The following is a 22,239-nucleotide window of genomic DNA, read 5'->3' as shown; positions in this document are numbered from 1 at the left end:
CTCCGTGGACAAGAAGGAAAGGGGGTAGGGAGTGAGCAGACCCATGTGAAATACTCTGGAGGGAGGGAATCTCAGCTGATCTGGGCCTATGTCCCTGCTTTCATTTATCTGTATTAGTGTAGGGGCCTAAGCACCCACAGTGCTAGGCGCTGTACACAATGGTATAGCCCCTTAATGTAGTATGCCACCCTTCAAGTGGTATTGCCCCTTAATGACAATCTGCTGCTGCTGCTGCTTGGGGAAGGAGAAGCAGGATCAGAGACTTGGATCCTGTATGCACCCCATCCACCCCTTTCTTTAAGGCAATGGTGGGAAAGAGCCGGTCATTTGCTGTATGCATGTTCCCCCATGGAGATGCACAGAACTTTGGAGCTAGGGTCATTCTAGTATAAAATGTGCTGTGGATGGGGTAAGCAGACAACCCCCTGAAAACTCCCTGGTGTTTGGCTAGGGATGGCCTTACAGCCCATTTCTAGACCCTTGCAGGCTCTTCTCTGGCCCTCCACTAGTATTTCCACTAGCCTGTGTGGGTGAAATCTCCCCTTGGGCGAGTTCAGCATCCAAACACTGGTTTAAAACAAAAGGAAGTACTTCTTCACCCAATACACAGTCAACCTGTGGCACTTGTTGCCAGGGGATGTTGTAGGCCAAAAGAATCACTGAACTCAAAACAGAATTAGGTAAGTTCCTGGAGGATAGGTCCATCAATGCCTATTAGCCAAGGTGGCTAGGGATGCAACCCCATGGGCTGGGGGGTCTCTAAATCTCTGACTGCTGGACACTGGAACTGGATGCCTGGGGATGGATAACTTGATAATTGCCCTGTTCTAGTAATTCCCTCAAGTATCTCGCACTGTTAGAAACAGGATACTGGGCTAGATGGACCATTGGTCTCTGACCTAGGATAGCTGTTAAGTTCTTACAATTGGAGCCTTGTCTTGTGTCAGTAAATTTACAGGTGTAAGTTAAACAGCTATAACCCACTTTAAATCAATAAATGTGTCTGCAGCCCTTGAACTAAATCTCCCTGTAAAGTTGTGTGTAAACAAACCTGAACTGACCCCTCTCTGCCTGTCTCCACCTCCAGCATGTTTTCTTTCTTTCTCCACCCTAACAGGGCCAGCTTTAGGCCGATTCGCCTGATTCCCAGGGATCGGGTCCCATGCCTAAGAGGACCCCGCGCCTTAGACATTTTTTTTTTTAAACTTACCCCGGGTCCCTGGCTGCGATCTGCTCAGGGGTCTTCCGTGGTCCCACTCCCTTGAGCGAAGCACAGGCGAGAGCACGGCAAGCCCCGCTCTCCCGGCTAGAGCCCCGGCCGGAGCGCAGCAAGCCCTGAGGCCCTGCTCTCCCGGCTGGAGTTCTGGGCCTTTAAATAGCCTGCAAGAGCCCTGGGGTAGTGAAGGGCTCTGGGGGTTATTTAACGGGTCAAGGCTCCAGCTGCCTGCCTCTGCCACCCCGGTCCTTTAAATAGCCGCCAGAGCCCTGCCACCCCCATGCATTCCCCAGGGCTCCCGTGGCTATTTAAAAGGTCCAGGGCAGGGTAGAAGCTGGGGAGCCCTGGGCCCTTTAAATAGCCCCCAAAGCCCTGGGATAGCAGGGAGCTTGGGGGATATTTAAAGGGCTGGGGCTCCAGCTGCCTCTGCTGCACCCTCTGCCTTGCCCACACCAGCCCTGCTCCCCCTGCCTGCAGCCAGCTCTGCACCCCGTGCCCAGAGTCAGTCCTGTCAAACCCCCTGCCGTGTCTCCAGTCAACCCCTGCCACACACCAGTGGCGCTGCCCACAGCCAGCCAGCCCCACACACACTGCTGCCCGCACCAACCCTGCACGCCCTGCCCTGTCTCCAGCCAACCCCTGCTGCACCCACCTGCCTGAAGCCAGCCAGTCTCTGCCTCTGTCTCCAGCCCTGCCAACCCCTGCTGCATCCCCCCATGGCCCTGCCTGAAGCTAGCCCCCCCCCACACACACACACCCTATCTCCAACCAGCCCCGCACCCCTTGCCCTGCCTCCAGCCAGTGCCATGTCCACTGCTGCCCTGCAGTTCCAGGACAGTAACCCTGCACACCTGCTTCAATGAGGTGAGCAGGGAGCAGCTGGGATCCACACATGTGAAACAGCAGTCATTAATAACCAGTCAACAGCATATATGATGCAATGTACATAATTTATAATTTTATTTATATAGTTATGGAAAGTAAATAATACATGAAAGAAATGAAAGGCTTTTTTTTCACCTTTTTTTTTAAAGTCATCCCTGCCAGGGCCCACCGAAAATGTTCGAATTGGGCCCCACACTTCCTAAAGCCGGCCCTGCACCCTAATCTTTCCCCTTCATTTCCACCTGTCTCCTGATCTAACCTATTGTGTCAGGGATATTCAGTGGGCCTGCACACTTCTCTCCAGAGTCCCGAGGCTTGTTTAGAACTGGGCATGGAGGGGGACCGTGGCGGCGAGGGCATGTCTCTAGAAATGTAGGCACGTTGGCAGAGCAGGCCCTGTTCTACAGTGCTAGAGTTGTGCATTCTCTCCAAATGAAACACACACGATCCCTCCAATCCCCCCACCTCTTAAAACTAGAAGCCCCTCCCCCTAGCCTGGGGGGAAACCCCCCGAGTGAGTCATGCACACCCCACAATGTGTATCCCTCTGTGCACCACCCTCATCCCCCGGATTCGCTTCCAGCTGATACAGCAGCACGCGCCCTGCAGCCGCACAGCCCCCTGGTACTTGTAGTTCCCGCGCCCAGCCGGCAGCGCCACCCCGCGGGATTAGTAGTTTCTCACAGCCCCACCCAGCAACAGGCGGCCGCCGCCGGGAAAGACTCCAAGCTCCAGCATGCCCCGCGCGCGCCGCCTCGCCGCTGGCTCAGCCGCCGGGGAAGCTGGCGCGTGCCGGCAGCAGGTGAGACCCCCGCCCTACCACCGACCCGGGGGGAGGGACTGGCGCACCCATGTGTTTCCGGCGGGGCGGGGCTGCGGGCACCCCCTTGGCAGCAGTGCCAGGCTCCCGCCAGGGCACAGCCACGGGCCCAGCTGCAGGGAGACGCGGGTGCTTCCTTTGTCCGCTGGCTGCCAAGCTCTGCGTCTCTCTCCTGCCGGGGCTGGGGGGGCTCTACTCTCTTCCCCCACCCCCGCGCCCCGATCCCTCCCGTGCAGCGAGTTTATTAATCGCTTCGCGTCTCTAGCGCTTGCAAATGGTAAATCGCTGCAAACCGCCAGGCGTGTTGTCCCTGCTCCTGAAAGATTTAATTATTGGGGGGAGTGGGGGTGACTTGCCTCCCCCCTCCCACTTCTGAAAACCCTCAGGGGCCGGCTATGGGGCCCAGCGCCCCTATTAGGCTCGGGGAGGAGGTGCGCAGCAGGTTGAATTACCCGTCCGTTCCCCGGGAGACTTGCATGTTAATGAACCCGAGCGCTATTGCAAAGGGTGCCAGAGTGCGGGCACCATGGTGGTTCTGCACGTGCTAGACCAGGAGTCAGAGACTCGGTTCCGTGAGGGGCTAACAAGAACGAACTTTCGGTGTGTGTTAGAGCTGCCAGATCAAAGTGCTGGAGTTGAAGCGATACTGAGCCTTAATGTGGATGCAGCTATAGCAGCATATAAATATCCTTTTGTAAGTTCTCCCATGCATACGAGGAGTAAGCTTTCCCAGTACCAAGTGCCTTTATGCCTCCATAAGCATGCTAGGGTTTGGACTGATTTATTAACTCTTTTGGTTTTAAACACAAAATCACACCCCTTGCCCTTACGCTGGTACCCAACCTCTGTGCAGACGAGCCTGGGACATTTATACTCTTCCTCTCCTGCTGACTTTTGGCAGTTGCAGTATTTCCACAGATCATGTTGTGACAGCTTTAAAGCAGCCCTGCTCCTCGCACTGGGGTGGATTCTTAATAAATCTCTGCAAAGCCCTTTTACCTACTGTATGTCCTTATGGAAGTATGTCACATGTAGTTGTTTCAACTCTTCATTAGACAGACACCAAATGCTACGCAGATGAGACGTATAATTCCAGCTCACTCCATTCTGAGTGTTTACACAGTGGCTCTGAACTTCCCTAGCTCACACAGTTAACTGCGTTCACGTGACTTTAAAAAAAAAAGTAATTTTTAGCTGGATTTCATATCCTGTCCATGACTCTGCATGACATTATGTGTTATAGCTGGGCAGTAACCACGGCATCTCCCTCTGTCTTGTTTTAATATGTTCATGTTGTTTAGAATATATAGTATGGTTGATCAGATAGGAACACAGACACATCTTTGCTTTTTAATAACAGCCCCCATTTTAATTCAGTGCAGTGTGTGAATCATGTGGAGAAGGGATGGTTACGTCAACAGACTGGAATTCAGGAGGTTAGAGTTTGCATCCTGTGTGACCTTGGGCAAGTCAACTATTCTTTCTGTGCCTCAGTTGGCCTCTGTAAAATGGGAATAATGATACTTCCTTTCTCCCGCCCTTTGTGAATTTAGATTGTAAGCTGTGTAGTTTCCAATCCAAATGCCTATCACTTATTTGGGGTATGTACAACACCCAGCACACTGAGACCTTGATTTTGACTAAGTTGCTTTTGTCATATATATAATGATTATAGCAGAACCTCAGAGTTACGAACACCAGAGTTATGTACTGACCAGTGAAACACACACACACACACCAAATGTAATATAGGACTGTGTTAAACGTAAACTATTTTTAAAAAGGGAAATTAGCATTTTTCTTCTGCGTAGTAAAATTTGAAAACTTTATAAGTCAATGATCAGTTGTAAACTTTTGAAAGAACAACCAGCACGTTTTGTTCAGAGTTACAGACATTTCAGCGTTACAGCCAATCTCCATTTCCGAGGTGTTCGTAACTCTGTGGTTCCACCATATTATAATTCATCATTTGAGTGTCAGAAGACCAGTAGGTATTAATTCAAATGTTTTGCTCATGTTAGCACAAAGGATAAATTGCCCAAAAATCCATACTGGACGGAGTGGCATGCTCTTATTGAAAATGTTTGTGATCTAATCAGGATGTGTTGTGACTTAGATGGCCAATCGCAGAACACAAATGGTGTCTTGCAAAGCACGAATACTTATGATTCATAAATGCAGTCCAAGAAAAGAGAGTTGGGTTAGTTAAATGATTCACTGACCAAAACCAGGACTATATTCATAGTGAATGGTATCCATAAGGGATAACACAACCAGCTCTAAGATACAATAAAATTAAAAAAAAAAAAAAAAAAAGGAAGTATTTCTTCACACAACGCACAGTCAGCCTGTGGAACTCTTTGCCAGAGGATGTTGTGAAGGCCAAGACTATAACAGGGTTCAAAAAAGAACTAAATAAGTTCATGGAGGATAGGTCCATCAATGGCTATTAGCCGGGATGGGCAGGGATGGTGTCCCTAGCCGCTGTTTGCCAGAAGCTGGGAATGAGCAATGGGATGGATCACTTGATGATTCCCTGTTCTGTTCATTTCCTCCAGGGCACCTGGCATTGGCCAGTCAGAGATGGGATACTGAGCTGGATGGACCATTGGTCTGACCCAGCAGGGCCATTCCTATGTTCTTATGGTAACAAAATAGTAGGGGCAATCACTGCCTGCTGCTGGCTGGAGTCAGAACTAATCACTTCTGTGTCTCATAGACTTATAGACTTTAAGGTCAGAAGGGACCATTATGATCATCTAGTCTGACCTCCTGCACAGTGCAGGCCATACAATCTCACCCATCCACTTCTATAACAAACTCCTAACCTATGTCTGAATTACTGAAGTCCTCAAATTGTGGTTTGAAGACCTCAAGCTGCAGAGAATCCTCTAGCAAGTGACCCGTGCCCCATGCTGCAGAGGAAGGCGAGAAACCTCCAGGGCCTCTGCCAATCTGCCCTGGAGGAAAATTCCTTCCTGACCCCAAATATGGCAATCAGTTAAACCCTGAGCATGTGGGCAAGACTCACCAGCCAGCATCCAGGAAAGAGTTCTCTGCAGTAACTCAGATCCCATCCCATCTAACATCCCAGACCACTGAGCATACTTACCTGCTGATAATTTGGCAATTGATCTTTGATTAATTGCCAAAATTAGGCTATCTCATCATACCATCCCCTCCATAAACTTATCAAGCTTAGGCTTTAAGCCAGATATGTCTTTTGCCCCACTACTCCTGTCATCAGGCCTCCACTGCCTAGCTAATGGAGAATCTCCTATCTGCAGTGGTGAGGGCCTGTCCTGTTGGTCAGGGGAAGTTATATCCATCTAGGGCCTTGTCTACACTAGAAAACTACGTTGTGTTAACTACCACAGTGTAACTCATGACTTTGCAGTCAGTGTGGACAGATAATGTCATGTTGAACATTGTGTCCGCTGAATGTGGGTACACCATTAAAGAAGACATCCCTTACCATGATGCTCCGAATGGCCATGGATTTGTTACATGTTTGCATGCGAGCCTACTGAAGATCATATGGACTTCAAACTTTCTTTGAAAATAGTCACCTTTAGGCCAAGTGCTAGGAAAGTTCCAGCCCAAAGGATTCTATTTTTTTAGAATGCTCTGAAAATGCTCTGGGGCAGTGAGTGGGTAAAAAGAGAGACAAGGCGCTTCACAAACCGACACTGAAATGCAGCCACCTCTAGGGAGGAACGGAGAAGCTGTTTCACACTGCAAAGCAACACCCTTGTTGCAGTAGTTTAGGTCCTGTTTTATAACACCGCTTTAGACTATTAAAGCTGTGTCTCCTTTTAAAGGAGGAATATTGCCTTGAGAGTTTACACGCAGTTGAAACGGTCGCCTTGCAGATGCACAGTAACAGTATTTACTGTGGTTGAAGTAGTGGGGTCCTGCATACTGCACAGTTGTATAATGCTGTGGGGGGTAGTGTAGAGTCTGCAGATAACTGAGTTAAAACCTTGAAATTGTACCAATACGCAGTTACGCAACGCCATCATCCCACGTGTCGGGTTGGTTCTTTCTTTCAGCTAAAGAAGATACATGCAAATGCCTGTGTTAATACACAGTGGAGCTTGCAAAGTTAAACACCGGCAGTTCAGGAAATGAAACGGTGTATGGATCTCAGAACGTTAATTCCATCTCCTTGTTCGTATCTTGTCATTTTGATGGATACTGAGGCTTTTAATGTTTCCCCCTTAAGTCATGCAGCATGTTCAGTGTTGAGCGAATTAATGTGACTGTGCTCATGTTAACTCTTTCATTCCCTGCATGGCCCTTGTTTAAATGTGCAAATTTCAACATTGCATTAAGGTAAGGTTTTGCGCTTACACATGCTGTACCTACACGTGTGTGTATTGTCTGACTAATCTATAGTTTGCCCATTTTCATGGTATGTCTCACTTCCTTTCAATGGGCAGAAATTTTAAGCCTCCACCAACTAACCAGCCCCCTACCTGGGGAGCAACTGGGAATGGAAAAGAAAGCAAGTCCTTAGCGCTGTCTGAAAAGACGAGCCCGGCAATAAGCTCCAAAGGTGAATAAACTTGGGCGCAGGTTGCAGGATTCAGTGCCACAGAACCATCTATTTGAGAGCGTTCTGGGCCTGGGGGAGCTCATGTGTAGGGACTGCCTGCAGTTGCAGTAGGGCTTAGGGGCAGAGATAGTCTCGGCTGTGGCCAGGTTCCAAACCACAGAGCGCCTTGTAGATTGAAACTGATGCCCTGACTGGCACCTGCGTGCCGGAGCGGTGTGCAGAGCACAGGTGTCATGAGCTGCTTCCACCTTGCTCCCCTAAGCAAGCAGGCCGCTGGGTGATGCACTAGCTAAACTTTCAGCTGGAACAGCTAGGCCAGGGGAACCTTGAAAAGAACAGGTTGTGCTAATCCTGCCTGGTGGTGACAGAGGTGTAGATGGGGAAGGAGGAGGAATTGTGCCAAGTATCAGAGGGGTAGCTGTGTTAATCTGGATCTGTAAAAGCAGCAAAGAATCTTGTGGCACCTTATAGACTAACAGATGTTTTGGAGCATGAGCTTTCGTGGATGAATACCCACTTCGTCGGTTGCATCCGACGAAGTGGGTATTCACCCACGAAAGCTCATGCTCCAAAACGTCTGTTAGTCTATAAGGTGCCACAAGATTCTTTGCTGCTTTTGAGGAATTGTGCAACGCCTTCAGGTCCCCCAGATGAAAGGTAATAGGCACAAATTAACATTAGCTGACTTTGGCGCCTATCTGCAACTTTAGGCACCAAAAGACCTTGTAAACCTGACCTCCCTCTCTCACAGGGTCCCAGAGCTCGGGCTCCAGTCCAAGCCCAAACATATCACTGCAGTTTTTAGCCCCACAGCCCAAGCTCCGCAAGGCTAAGCCACCTGACCCTGGCCAGCTGGTATTTAATAGCTGTGTAGACGTACCCTATGCTGCTATTTTTAGCTCTAAAAGCCCAAGTCATCTGCCCAGGGCCAGCTGCAACTTTTCCATGGGTCTTGTATCACTGTGTAGAAGTACCCTATCTGTCCCATTTACAATTAAATTGACATTGTCAGGGGAAAAACCGAAGTCCTCCCTTACGTTACAAATTGCTTCTGAGAAGATTAAAACAGGAAGAGTTTCAAAAATCCAGTACGCTTCTCATGATTGATTCTGTTAGCCTGGTTTCACTTAGGAGCGTAGTTGGTTTCAGGGCGTGGCTCTCTTGCACTTGCCCGGCCACTGTGCTGTCTAGGTAGCAGCCGCAGATGGGGTGGGGGTTCATCTCTTCACCTGCTTCAGTTGAAATCCTTGAAAAAGAGAAGCCATGCAGCGTGTCCGTGCGCGTTTAGCGAGTGTAAATGTGCCCGGTCTCACCTGTGCATGTCCCTTTAATTCCTGAACCCCTCTAAGCTCTGCACCTTTCCCTCCTATTGTCAACTCCCATCTGCCGCCTGGGGGAGTTAGCGGAGAGATGCATACAGAAGCACAGGTGTTTGCATTGAGATAATGCCAGCAGTCGCCCCTTTTCCGCTCCAGCTAACCTGTCAATGCAGCCGTCTGAGTTACCCTATCACCTGGCAAAGCCTGACACCTCTCTCCTCACTCAGCTCCGCTTTGGGGACGGAGAACCTGTAGATGCCTGGGACTGAGGGGGGACCCTGATTCAAACCACTTCCAACCCCCTTCTCGCTGGCTTCGTCATCAGAGCAGGATTCCCCTCGTCTTCCACCCCTTGCTCCTTGAACGGCAAGAAGGCTCGGTGACCCACCAGCTGGCTGTGATGGACACAGATCCACCACTGCAGCTGCGCGTCTTCAACCTCAATTGCTGGTAAGTTGCTGTTTGTTTGCTCTTCCATTGGACGAGCAGAGTTCAAAGCAGACTGGTGGAGGGTGACTCTCCAGGGCAGTGGGTGCAGGTTCAGCCAGGAGAGGCATGACATACCTTAGGACAGGGATGACATGCAGCCAGGGGGTCCCTCTGAGCTATCTCAGCACATCTAGGGGTTAAAGCAGAGGACTTGTGAGCCAGGAGCCCAGCTGCTAGTTTGATGCCTCTCTGTGCCTCAGTTCCTGTAAAGTGGGGACACTAATATATAGCCCTCCGCCTCCCAGCAGGGCTGCCATTGTAAAGCGTATGGAGATCCTGGGGTGGGAGATGCTGGCAGTGGCAGCATTGTCCTTTATCATACGTGAGCCCCTCCAGACTTCTACGCCCCGCAGCTGCCGTTCTCTGGATCTTTTCAATCTCACTCTGCTCCCCGAGGAGGAGGTGCCTGGGAATGGGACCTGGTGCCCGTTGTTCACAACCAGGCCACCGGGATGTGTGAGTGAAGTGTCACAAAGCTGGATGCCCCTGTCTTGAGGGGAGGGGGGGATCTGTCACCAGAGGCAAAGCAGGGCCTCAGTTAACCCATCGCTCCCAACTGAGCTGCTGATCTGCACCCTGCAGTCAGGAGTTACTCAGCTCTGGGGTCTCCATCTTGGTCCCTCCTCCCCCATCCATTTGCAATGAGCTGCCTTCCTGGAGCAAGCCCCACTCTTCCCCCCATACAGGGAACCTCAGCACGGCTGTTGGCTCTGTGCCAGCCTCCTCAGCCCAGCCTGCCAACCCTTCCCTGGGTACAGCCAATCTTTTGTTCCTGTTTCATGCACCAGCAGCTCTTGCCCGCAGGCAGACTGTGCGCATTGCGGGTTTGGGGTTGGGCAAGGAAACTGGCTCCACTAGTGTATGTTGGGTACACGCTGCCCCCGATTCCCAAGCACGCATGCAAAGCACCTTACGGGACCCATGCAGGAGTCAGGCTAGGCCTGCAAACATGGCCTCTCGCAAGGGCTCTCATTTTGTGTATGGCTTCGTGGAGTCGTAGGCATTAGACGTGACCAGGGCCATGAAGTCCTATTGAATTCAAATCCCCTCCACTCCTCCTCTCTACCTTCCTAGTCCTGTGTCTGGCCTGATTTTAAATCTGGCTGCTCCTGGTTCTCCTTGCGCTCCTTCTTCTCCCAAACCTCCGATTTGGCGTCCTCCTGTAGGCCAGAAATTGGTGCCCAGGGCAACCACCTGCTTGACCCTCTGTCCCCGCAGGCTGACCCTAGAGGAGTCTCTCTTGCTTTGAAGCTGAAGTGAGCATGCAAGAGGCTGAAGGAAACTTCTTGTCCCTTTTGCATCCCTACCTCAAGCAGGCCAGGGCTGGGGCTCTAGACGGCTGCGTGTTTGGAGGGCGATCCTTGCCATTCAGGGGTCTCCCAGCACATGGGCACCCCTCCCTAGATGCCTTTCCCTGTCACTGCTCAAGGCACTAGGGGCCTGAGCTGCGCTAGTTGGAGGAGGAGGTGAGCCTCTGTCAAGGATGCTCATCACAACCTCTCCTTTCTTCCCCACAGGGCGATTCGCTACTTGAGCAAGCTGCGGCAGGAGCGCATTGGGCTGATTGGCGACACGCTTCGCCAGGAGGGGTTTGACCTGGCACTCTTACAGGAGGTGAGGGCTCAGGGAGGTCAGGGTGTGGGAGGTGATGAGGGCTGGGAGTTGGAGTGGGGGTGAAGGAGGGAGAGGGCGAGGGCCATGGAAGCAGGGGGGGCTGGGCTGGCTTCTCTTCCGTGACTCAAGTTCCTGCCATTCTCAGCCTCTCTCCTGCTTCTCCAGGTGTGGAGCGAGAGGGACTATTGTGAGCTGAAACAGAAGCTGACTGCCTGCTACCCCTACTCCCACTACTTCAAAAGGTAAGAGGAGCTGCTGGAGTCCCCGGGTGCTGCTTATCGGTGTATCAGAGGGACCCTGGCAGCAGGTAGCCCTCAATTTTGCAAACTCGCAGGATCTTATCAGGAGCTTTGCAGTCATTGATGGTTTTTCTGAAGTCCCAGCTCCTTGACCCGATTCTCTGAGATTCTCAGCTTAAAAGAAAAGATGGGAGGTTTCTGTCTCTCATGGTTGCAGAGGAAAGTCTGTAAACACAGCCCTGGCAGCTACGACACCAGGAGACAAAAATAATCTGGAAGGTATTTTTAAAGAGCTCAAAGCCGAGCTCATGGAGTGGGATTGGCAATGCTACGTCATGCCGACGGGTATAAGCTCTGGGTGAAGGAAGCAGTTGGAGTTTGCCTGGGTTCAGGTTGGCTTTATGGAGCTACAGCTCACTGTAAGATGTCAGGTGCTGCATGAACCTGATGGGGTGCACTGTTAAACAGTTGCCACGTTCCACCCCCGAGATAGCTGCATTTCAGTGACCCATGAATGCAGTGGTCCATGAAGCATACTGGGAGGAAAGATTCTCTGGAAGTGGGAGACACCCTTTCTTTTGCTCAGCAGAAAGCGCTGCCTCTTAATCATAACAAAGTTTGCTGCAGTTATGCCAGCACTGAACCCTAGCAGGCTGCTATGTGCCGTGTCCCCGCCTCAGGGACCACGGCAGGTGAGCGGCCTTTGCTCCTCTGACACAGAGCCTTAGGGTGGTGACTGGTGAACATTCTCCCCACCCCCATCACCCGAGGGCAGGGTACTGGCTGGATGTCACAAGCTATCTCCGGAGATTGTCAGGGGCTCTTTGCGGCTCCCCTGAGATCCCAGCAGGGAATAGTGACGCTTTCCAGCTGTCTTTGCAGTGCCTGGGACAGTGACACTAGTTTCTTGGTGTTCTCTGGGCGGAGCTCACCCACGGAGGCAGCTGTGGCATGACCATAAATGGGCAGGCACAAAGGAATGGAGGCAGCAGATAGCGACTCGCTGAGACAGCATCTCTCAGGAGCACTCAAGTGGACTTTGTCAGGGAAAAAGACAAGCAGGGTCATCCCTTCCAGTGCTAGCCCAGCCATTATGTCTCCTGCCCTCTCAGATACAGCCTGGGACAGGCTTGATATTAAAGGTATGCTTGTAAGGGGTTCATACATGATTAACTGAGGTGTGAATAAATGGCTAGTCAATTGTCGTGGAGTGTCACCAGCCTTCCACATGGACACCCTGATGGGAACAGTCTCTTAGACCTTCCCCACCAGATCTGGGCCTCTTGGGCACAGCGACACATCCCCTCTTGGGTCGAGTGAGAGTGACCCCCCTTCCCCATGTCAGGCTGGCCGCTTTCTGCCCTTCTCAGTTCTTTATTCGGTCGCTGCCTTCAACCAGTCTGTGCAATTTCCCAGGGTGGGGGCGGTGGGGTTCTGAGCCTTTTCCAGATCTGTTTACCTGCCTGGGGATTTGCATGAGTGAATCCCTCTTTCCCTGGGAGACTCTCCCATAATATTTATAGAGTTGATAGAATAGCCTTAAAGCCATCCCGTGTCTGTACTCACTATCCCATCTCCCTCTGCCAGAAGAGACTGCTTAAGGGATACTTAGATTTGCCAGAATTCAACGCTGGTTTGTTTATCCTTTCGACCAGTAGTGCTGATATTTATTGTGAAGCATATTTTTCAAATTTGATTGATTTAAAATTTCACAGTTGCACAGAATTATGATTTTAAGCATTTTTAAAATGTATTATCCATCTGAAATCTTGTGGAAGCTATCATCTATGCTACATCAGTCGTGCTCTAAGAGAGACAGCATATAACCCTGGTGTTAGAATCCACAAACTTATGAATGAGGCCCAGTCATCTGGGAGGGAAGGAGATCCCTGTTTCAGTCTCTTCTTAACAGGCAGAGGGAGAACATGAACCTGGTTCTCCCACATTCCAGGCAAGCGTGGAAACCAGTAGAGTGATTCTAGTGCTAGCCTTTGCAGAACTTATCCTTAATTAAAGTGGAACCTATTCAAGAGGGAAGAGTAAGGGAGCTCCCCCTCCAAATCCCTTTCTTCCTTTGGTAGGGAGAGGACTTGAACTAGCACCCCAAGGCAGTGCCCTCAGCACTGGCCTGTAGCAAGCTTTTCACATTGGAGGGTCTCTGTGGCCCAACTACTATTTAATTCAAGTGGAAAGGCCCCAGGCCCTCCCTAGCACAGGGAGAATTGAACCAGGGCTTCTAACACCCCAGGTCTGCCCCTTAACCACTGGGCTATAGCAGAGCCCTAAGGCTACCCTTGACCCTCCAATTAATAAAGTGGACCAGCAGCAAGCTCAAGGGAGCACCAGCAGCAAAGCCCTTCTCCTCCTCAGGCAGCACGGGGATCCCTCTCCACTGGACTAACAAGTGATTCTAACCCATCTGTTGGCCCACATAATACTTAGTTAAAGTGGAACAGATTCACCAGTCCAACAAGCCCAGTCTTAATTCCTGTCACTCCCCGTTCACTGAGGAAGGAGCCTCACCACCTAACTCAGGCTTTTGGGGGGGTGGGGGGCCCGTTGTTGTGCCCGATTTTCTAGGCATCTCAAAGTGAGGGAGGGCAGTGCTGAGTGTTGCCTCCCCAGAGAGCGGGTAGACTTGGTCCATGCTAGAGGCAAACAGCACTGTGACTGTAAGGGAGCTGAGCCTAGGCATGTGACAGGCATAGAGCCCAGAGAGCAGAGGAGGGGGCTGCTGAGAGCGGGCATGCTCGGTCCATATGACAGCCACCTCCCTGAGACCCAGCGAGCTGAGACGGGACATGCTTTGTGAATGCCAGGAGCTCAGGGTGGGAAGTGAAGCATAGACACCAGCGGTGCAGGCCCCTGCCTCAGCCCCAAGACTCGAGTGGGGAATTGAGAACACGCAGGCGCAATGCCTGCCATAGACGCAGCGCCCTGAGCCTGGGGAGTGGGGTGTCCAAATGGGTGTGCGAGAGCCATTCTGGAGCTCCCCTACTTCCACACTCCTGCTGCGCAGAGTGGGAAGAAAAGCTCTAAACTCCTTCTCAGGTGCTCAGCTGCTGTCTGCAGCCATCTCTTTTTCCCATGCCACTGATAGCTGAAGTAGAGGTACGACCACTGAGTGCATGACTGTTTGGCCACCTCAGACACACATCCATTCCCAGCTCCATAGCCTCCTTGTGCATGGCAATAAAGCTCTTCTTTGGGCCAACACCAGCTGCCCCACAAACAGAGCGTTATCTTTGGCACAGAGCTTCCGCATCTGAGTCCAAGCAGCCTGTTTACTCTGGGTGTTTGCTTTGCATGAGCAATGTGCAAGAACACCTGTTAATCCTCTTCCTCGGGATCTGCCTCAAGTATTGTAATGGCCAGGCACTACTCGCACTGCTCGTTCGATGCAGTGACACACACCTGCAAGGTACACTTCATGACCAGCTGACTGTCTCTGCTCCCACTTCACGCATTTGCAAGTTCGCTTTAGTCTTTGAATATAGCATCATTGTCAGGCGTTGCTTTGGTAATGCTGCTAGCACAGTGGGGTTCCAAACTTCTTGCATTTGGACATTGTGCCTGTGGGCTCTCTCACCAAATTTAATTGATTCTTCATTTGCATAATTGTCACCAACAATAGCCATGGATACTGTTCAGCAGCTGACCACACCTTGAATACTGCGTGCAGTTCTGGTTGCCCCCCTCCCCCTCCAAAAAGATACGTTAGAAATGGAAAAGGCACAGAGAAAGGCAACAAAAATGATTAAAGGTATGGAATAGCTTCCATATGAGGAGAGATTAAAAAGATTGGGATTGTTCAGCTTGGAAAAGAGACACCTGAGGGGGAACATGCTAGAGGTCTATAAAATCAGGAATGGTGTGGAGAAGGTGACTAGGGAAGTGTTAAATTACCTGTTCACAGAACACAAGAACCAGGGGTTACCCGATGAAATGAACAGGCAGCAGGTTTAGAACAACCATAAAGACGTACCTTGTCACACAACGTACAGCCAACCTGTGATACAAAGTGGCTTAACCATTGACAGATTTTTCTCCAGCCAAGAAGGTATGTTGCTCTTTTGGTGTTTCTCAGAGATCCATCCCAAGTTGAAGAGGGAAAGTGGGGCAGGTGCCAGCTCATACTTCATCAGACTCTGGCTATCAACATCTCTGGACTGGACAATAACTATCAGCTTGCTGGATATCTGACCATCAATAACTGCTTGTGCTGTCTGCGTCTTCTTTTGTTCAACTGTGATTACCAAATGATTTGCAATTATGCTGTTTATGGGATCAAAAGAGGCCTACCTCCCCCCTTTGTAGCCTACTAGTTAAACTGCTTTGTTTCTTGTGTGCCATTCTCTCTGGTCATGCACAAGCTTTCTGCAGTTTCAGGGGGGGCCACAGTAGCTGTTGCAGCATTCACAAGTGGCTGGCTGTTGTCTGGGCTTGTTTCAGGGTCATTCTTTCAGACACTACTTTTATACTATCTTGGACAGCAGCAGCCATGCACTTTGTGGTGGCTTCTTTGTGGTGATCTACTGCTGAAGGCTGCATTCTACACCTTTGTTTGTCATCACTGCTACAGCTGCCTTAAAATGCATAGTCAGGTAATACTGGGTCAGAGCCTTATCCTTTGGGCAAAGATGCTGATGCTTCCTACAGTCCTTGCTGAGAGATTGCTTGACGGCCATGTCATGCCATACACCACTGAAGGGTCTGGCATTCCAGTACTGTGTTCCCTATCAACTGGGACATGATACATATCTGGCTTCTCATCTTCCACAAGTCTGTCTTCTGTTACCTTTATACAACCCCATCTTGCCTCATTCACATGACCACACTGGAAGTCAAGTAGGATCATCTCTGCCAATGTCTCAAGCTCCGTGGACGTGTTATCATCTCTCTTTGCTGCTACATAATCCACCAGCAGTTGGGAGAATCCCGTGACATAGTTCTCCCAGAGCAGACACGCTGCGGAGTAGGTGCTGTGACTCGGTGGTCGAAGCAGAAGGCTGGCCTAGTGGTCGGGCAGAACCGGAGGCGTGATCAGGAGACAAGCCAGTGGTCAGAGCCAGGAGTTAGGAGTCAGAGGAAGGCAGGGACAAGGGCTGAAGTGGAACAGGCATGAGATGAAGCAAGGGCTGAACAAGAAGCTCATCTGCTGTGCTGCAGTGTCTGCCAGGCTTAAATAGGGAACTTGTTGTTCCTTCTGTCCAATCAGAGAGCACAGTCACTTAGTGAGGGTTTATTGGGCCCAGCCAAGCTCATTAGGTTGCTAGGTGACTGTGCCCAGAACCAGCTGAGGTCCTGAACAGTTTTTTCCTTGGATAACATGTATCTATGAGCTGGTGGAGCGACTGGGTGCTCTGCCAGAGCATTCTGTGCTTCCATGCTGTTTTCTCCGTGTGCTGGCTCCACATCTTCAAACGCTTCAACGCCTGCTCAAGCTTTCTCCAAGATGGGTCTTGTCTCCTCTTCTGGAAGAACGTTGTTCATGGGATTGCCAGGTGCCATCCACTTCCAGCGATGTGTAGCCTCATTCATAAATTTGTGGATTCTAACGCCAGGGTTATATGCCATCCCTCTTAGAGCATGGCAGATGATTGATGCAGCATAGATGATGGCTTCCACAAGGATGTCTTCAAACCCACTTTCCTGCATCACACTGCCCACATCACCCATGACATTCATTGCACGATACATGGCTCCCATCTCAAGGCAGCCATTGTCAAATTCCCTTTGAGTCCTCTATTTAATCAACTGTGCTTTGCAGGAAGTTGTTTCATCATAAGTCTAGACCTGGCCTAGAGTGGAGAACATACCCAGAAAGTATTTCATTGAGGTGTACGCTCCATTAACATCAGAAGCACGTGCAGCAAGCATTGGACGGCAGCCAATATGCATAAACTATAAAACAAACTTTTCTCCAGTCAGTCCTTTCCACGAATACTGACAAATATTTAGACGCATTACATGGTACAAACAGGCTCATGCTGTCGCGTGACTACAGACTACTGCTTTAACCACACGCAAAAAAAGTACAGGAACATGCATCAAATATATCACCTGGTGCTAAATATTTCCCAGACAGCACTATTTTGCATACAGAGTTGCATGATCAGTTGTACGTAGACGTTTTCTGCCAATTTTGGTCAAATTTAAGACTGTTTCTTCGAGTTATGGCCCTTTTGGGGATTTGATGGGGTTTTGTTCAGCCTCAATGCCCAACAACGTTTAAACATTTACGTGATATAGAAAAACTGTACCACTCCAGAATCTGTATCCACCTTGGTGCTACCCACCAGATACATGCATCACATGTGATACCAATGACATTTTTCTAGCCGATCGCTTACCCTAACTCATTAATAAGACCCCTTTTTAAAATCTGTCTGGGAGACTGCTGACGCCCCACTCCACTGCTATATAATCCCAGCCCCACTCCCCTCCCAAAGCCAGGAATAGAACCCAGGAGTCCTGACACCTCGCCCCTGCGGTAACTACTAGACCCCCCACTCCTTTCCTCCGGGAGTTTTGCTCAGTAATGCCACCTAGTAGCCCCCAAGGGCAGGGCAGAGTGACAAGGCGGTGCTGCTCTGGCTGAAGATGGTGACTTAGTTTCTCTTTTGTAGTGGGGTGATTGGCAGTGGGCTCTGCGTGTTCTCCAGATACCCAATCCTGGACACCTTCCTGTACCAGTACTCCCTGAACGGCTACCCCTACATGGTGAGTGCAGGGGGCCGGACGCCACGGGGGCTGCTAACAGCCAAGTCACAGGCGGGGGGCGGGCCCTTTGCAGCGACGCTTGGATTGTAATCAGCCTTCTCTCTCTCCTCTCCTGTCCCGGCAGCTCCAGCACGGGGACTGGTTCTGCGGCAAGGCCGTGGGGCTCCTCGTCATCAAGATCTGTGGGATTATCTTCCACGTGTACGTGACCCACGTGAGTCTCATTGCGGGGAAGGTGGGGGTGGGGGCCAAGGATCTGACAGACTGGGAGTCACTGGAAGAACAGCGTGCAGTCTAGTTTGAGATGTCTCAAGCCATGGGGTCTCTCACTGTTTCCCTTGGAAGACCGTTCCACCAGTAGGAAAAGATTCCTGATTGCCTTTTGCTCAATTTCACCCCACTAGCCCCAGCTGAGCCCCCTTAGACCATCAGTCCCTTCCCCTCCCCCGGACATTCACCCCTCCCGCACAGCAACATTGACATGGGACAGGAAAGAAGTCTGGATGCTCGGGATGTCCCCTGCTGGCACAGATCTTGGAAACAAAAGACTGCCAGCGAGAGGGGCTCCGTTAGTGCCAGGTGTGATGGGAGCCTGTGCGATGCACTAACCAGCAATATCCGGTCATTACCCAGCAGGGCTGGATTCAGCCCTGGAGGTGAAAAGCCTTCTCTCCTTCTCCATCCAGTGCCTCTTGCCTCATCTCCTTGCCTTGAGACATCTAAAGCCAGACTGCATGGAGCCTGGAGCACACCGGGCATTGGTATAGGGCGGATGAGAGCTAGGTTCCCAATGTCTGTCCCCGAGCGCCTGGACTCATTGCCTATGTCCTCCCTTCCCCCAGCTCCATGCGGAGTACTGCCGGGACAAGGACGCTTACCTCCCCCATCGAGTGGTGCAGGCCTGGGAGCTGGCTCAGTTCATACAGTGAGTAAAGCAGAGAAGCCCACTGCGGGCTCGTCGCCAATGGGACCTTGTTTGTATCCCGGTGTCTCGTCTCATCTAGGGAACGAAGGGGCTTTAGCAGGGGAGCTCGGAACTGCTCCAGACTTGGCCACTCCCCGCAGGGGGTGCTGTAGAAAACGCTGTGGGTGCATCAGCTGTGGAAGAAGCCCCCAGCTACTCTAGTCCCTGGCTCTCTCAGCAGGGGATGCCATAGGGAGCATGACGGGGGCGGCTAGCTCGCTCTCTGGCCACGCCGAGTGACTCTGCCCTGTCCCCTCAGGCACACCTCAAAGGGAGCAGACGTGGTGCTGCTCGGTGGGGATTTGAACATGCACCCTGGGGACGTGGGGATCCGGCTGCTGCGAGGCTGGACAGGGCTGCGGGACTCCTTCCCCGACACAGAGAGGTTCGAGGTAAGGACTTCCCTGTAGGGCCTGGGCAGGGAGGAGCTGCTGCGAGGGAGATGGGCGGGCATGCAGGACTGGCTGGCGTGGCAGGGGGCACAGACAGTAAATACCTGCAGCAGGTGAACCCAGAAGCTGGGCTCCCCTCCCACCTGCTGACCCTCCTTTGCACCCTGAGTGCCCCCAAGCTCCCTCACTGGCCTGCTGTCCCCCAGCCCCTCCACCTTCCCTCCCAGCCACCAGCCAGGCTGCAGTCCTTGTAAGAGTCCAGAGCCCCTGCCCCTCAGCGGGCCGCTGGCTCTGCTCCCCACCCCCTCTGGGAGAAGGGCAGGGTCTGGTCCGTCAGGAGGGGCACCAACTGACCTTGCGTTGGCTCCCAGGGCTGTGAGGATGGCTGCACCCTGGTCCCAACCAACTGTTTCATCAACAAGGAGGAGCTGCAGCCCTTCCCGCTGGGAATCCGCATCGACTACATTCTCTACAAGGTACATGGGGCGGAGACAGGAGGTGACCTGCCCAAGGTCACAGGTTGCGTCCAGGGCAGAGCTGGGAACAGGGCCCTGGGCTGCATCCTGGTGCCGGGAACTGCCCGGCAGGCTGCATTGCCTCCTGCCTCCCAGCACTGCGAGCCAGACAGGAGAGGCAGAAGCGGCCTGTCTGGGTCTGGTCCATCCCACACTCACACTCTGTTCTTCAGGCTGTTGTCCTGGCTGCTTCAGCCCTCAGCCCCAGAGGCAGCAACCTTTCCAGAGCAGGTCTGTGCCTGTTACGTACCCTTGCATCAGGGGCTGTTGGGCTCAAATGCTGCTTTGCATTAGTAGAGCACAGTGTTGTTACGCTGTTACTGCCACCAAGGTCTTATGCACAGCGTTTTTCATCCATAGACCTCAAAGCACTTTTACCAATGAGGTCAATAGCATTAGCCCCATTTTACAGATGGGGAAACTGAGGCATGGGGTGATGATTTGCCCGAGGTCACTGAGCAGGCCAAGGGCAGAGTTGGGACTAGACCCCTCAGTCTCCTGAGACCTAGTCCAGTGCTCTGTCCATTAGGCAGCACTGCCTCCCATATTATATAGTAGATCTTGCTGGTTTTGAAGTCCCTTAGCCAAAATCCATAGCCCTTGCACTGTGGAAGTCTTCCTGCTTTTCAGATCTGAGCAGGTGGGCACTGTGGACTGAACGCAGGCCTGGGACACAGGAAGGCCTTAGTTATAACCCCAGCTCCTGCCACTTGCTCGCTGTATGGCCTTGGGCGACATTGCTGCCCTGCTCGGTCTGTAACGTGAGGGTGGAGCTCAGCTCTGTCAGCCCTCTGGACAGTGGGGAAATATTGCCAGTAAAAACTCCCCATCTCGAGATGTTTCTGTGTGGTTAGAGCAGGGCACTTGGCCTCCTAGCTTCCACTTCAGTCTTTAGGCCACGGAGCAGCACACTTCACTTTCACCAAGTGGGCCACATCCCATGACAGGCTGAGGAGGGGCCATGGGGAGAATGGCCCCCGGGCCCCATCGCCCACCATCCTCTCTTCCCCTAGGGACTGTCTCACTTTGCAGTGAAGTGTGACAGCCTCGTGACCACCACGGGCACCGCCCCCGGCAAGAGCATTCCCTACTCGGACCACGAAGCTGTCATGGCTACGCTGTGCGTGAAGCCACGAGAGGAGGCCAAGGGCTCGAGCAGCACAATCGGTGAGTGCCTGGGCCGCTCAGACCGCGCCAACGGGGGCGCAGCTGGCTCAGAGAGGGCAGCCCAGGGCCTGGAGCACTGGGATCTTGAGAGAGCTCTGCCAGCTGGGTCAGCCTGCCAAGGCATTAGGTGGGCCTCTGACCGCAGCCACTTCAGGGCTCCTTCTTCCAGGCTCTGCAGGAACGAGGCCACGGTAGCAGATGGACCGTGCAGGCCGTTTGCAAACCCCAAGAGAGCAATCAAGGGAACAGCTGGGTTTGATCCTAGAGCCCGATCGTTTCCGTCCAGCTGGCGCTAGGGATCTCACATCACGTGGCAAGAAAAAGACCGAGAATGCATAGAGCCTAGCAGTGAAGCAAAGCACTGTGGGATACCTGCCCAGAATGCCCCACACTTACTCTGCACAAAGCTCTGTCCTGAAGCAGAAAATGGCTTACACTGGGTACCGTATTGACAGCAGGCACCAGTTAGTGTGCAAAAACTCAATGCAAATTAACCCCCCCACCCTGCATAGACAAGGCCTTAGCAGTCCCATTGATTGCCTTATCGGCACGGTGCATCTCTCTGGCGGGTAAGACACCGTGAGCCCCGGGGAGGCTGGGGCTGTATCTGAGGCAGCCTGGCTGGCTGGGAGGAGCCGTCCCACACGGCGGCTAAGCCCCCGTTTTCTCTTGCAGAGCCAGAGCTGGTGGACGTGGTGAATGAGGCCCGGACAGAGGTGCGGGTGGGCCTGCACACCGCTGAGCGCCAGCGCTACTCCAATGGCCGCATGGCCATCCTGGCCCTGCTCCTGCTGCTCCTGCAGGCGGCCATGGGCCTGAGCTCCCTGGTGGGCTGGGACTCCCCCCAGCCCTTCCCCAAGTTGTCCTTCTCCCTGCTGAGTTTGCTGGCCACGGTGGTGCTGCTGCTCTCGATGGTGGTGTACGTCTTTCACACCATCGAGGTGAAGATGCTGCAGGGGACGGAGGAGCAGATGAGGCTGGCGCTCCAGGCGCTGCAGGACAAGCTCAGCTCCATGTAGGACAGTGGTGGGGTTGGGAGGGGGGTGAGGGGATCAAGAGGTTCCTGGGTGCTCAGTGGATGGCACTACCAGCTGGCAGCAGCTACTCTGGAGAGCAGGGGGAGGGCAGGCGGTTTCTTTTGCACTGGATTGCTCCACAGACCTTTTTATGGTTAACTTGATTTTTAAACAAGCGGCATTACTGAGCATTTGGTATCTTACTGATTACAGCAGGTTTTCTATTGCTGCCTTTTAGAGTTAAATAAACTTTCTGAACAGATGTTTGTAGTCACCCCTTTAAGAGACTGAGTGCTTGTAACACTGCTAACAGGAGGTGGGT

General features: G+C 52.1%; 1 protein-coding gene across 2 annotated transcripts; it reads left to right on the top strand.

The window, feature by feature from the left end:
- Nucleotides 1–2,818: 2,818 nt before the first annotated feature.
- On the top strand, nucleotides 2,819–22,179 carry SMPD2 (sphingomyelin phosphodiesterase 2). 2 transcript variants are annotated; one of them, XM_050953043.1, is made up of 11 exons: nucleotides 2,819–2,903; nucleotides 9,026–9,248; nucleotides 10,805–10,901; nucleotides 11,067–11,143; nucleotides 17,770–17,863; nucleotides 17,988–18,077; nucleotides 18,706–18,788; nucleotides 19,087–19,219; nucleotides 19,591–19,695; nucleotides 20,748–20,901; nucleotides 21,577–22,179. In XM_050953043.1, the coding sequence occupies exons 2-11, from the start codon at nucleotides 9,199–9,201 to the stop codon at nucleotides 21,918–21,920; spliced, it is 1,227 nt and encodes a 408-aa protein (XP_050809000.1). In that variant the 5' UTR covers nucleotides 2,819–2,903; nucleotides 9,026–9,198; the 3' UTR covers nucleotides 21,921–22,179. The 2 variants fall into 2 exon arrangements, with proteins under 2 accessions (XP_050809000.1, XP_050808999.1); XM_050953042.1 differs by having other exon boundaries at nucleotides 2,824–2,903; nucleotides 9,124–9,248.
- Nucleotides 22,180–22,239: the final 60 nt, after the last annotated feature.

The sequence above is a fragment of the Gopherus flavomarginatus genome, chromosome 5 (assembly GCF_025201925.1).
Source record: "Gopherus flavomarginatus isolate rGopFla2 chromosome 5, rGopFla2.mat.asm, whole genome shotgun sequence".
NCBI classification, from domain to species: domain Eukaryota; kingdom Metazoa; phylum Chordata; order Testudines; family Testudinidae; genus Gopherus; species Gopherus flavomarginatus.
Note: the sequence above shows the minus strand (reverse complement) of the source record. Positions and strands in the feature narration are given on the sequence as shown.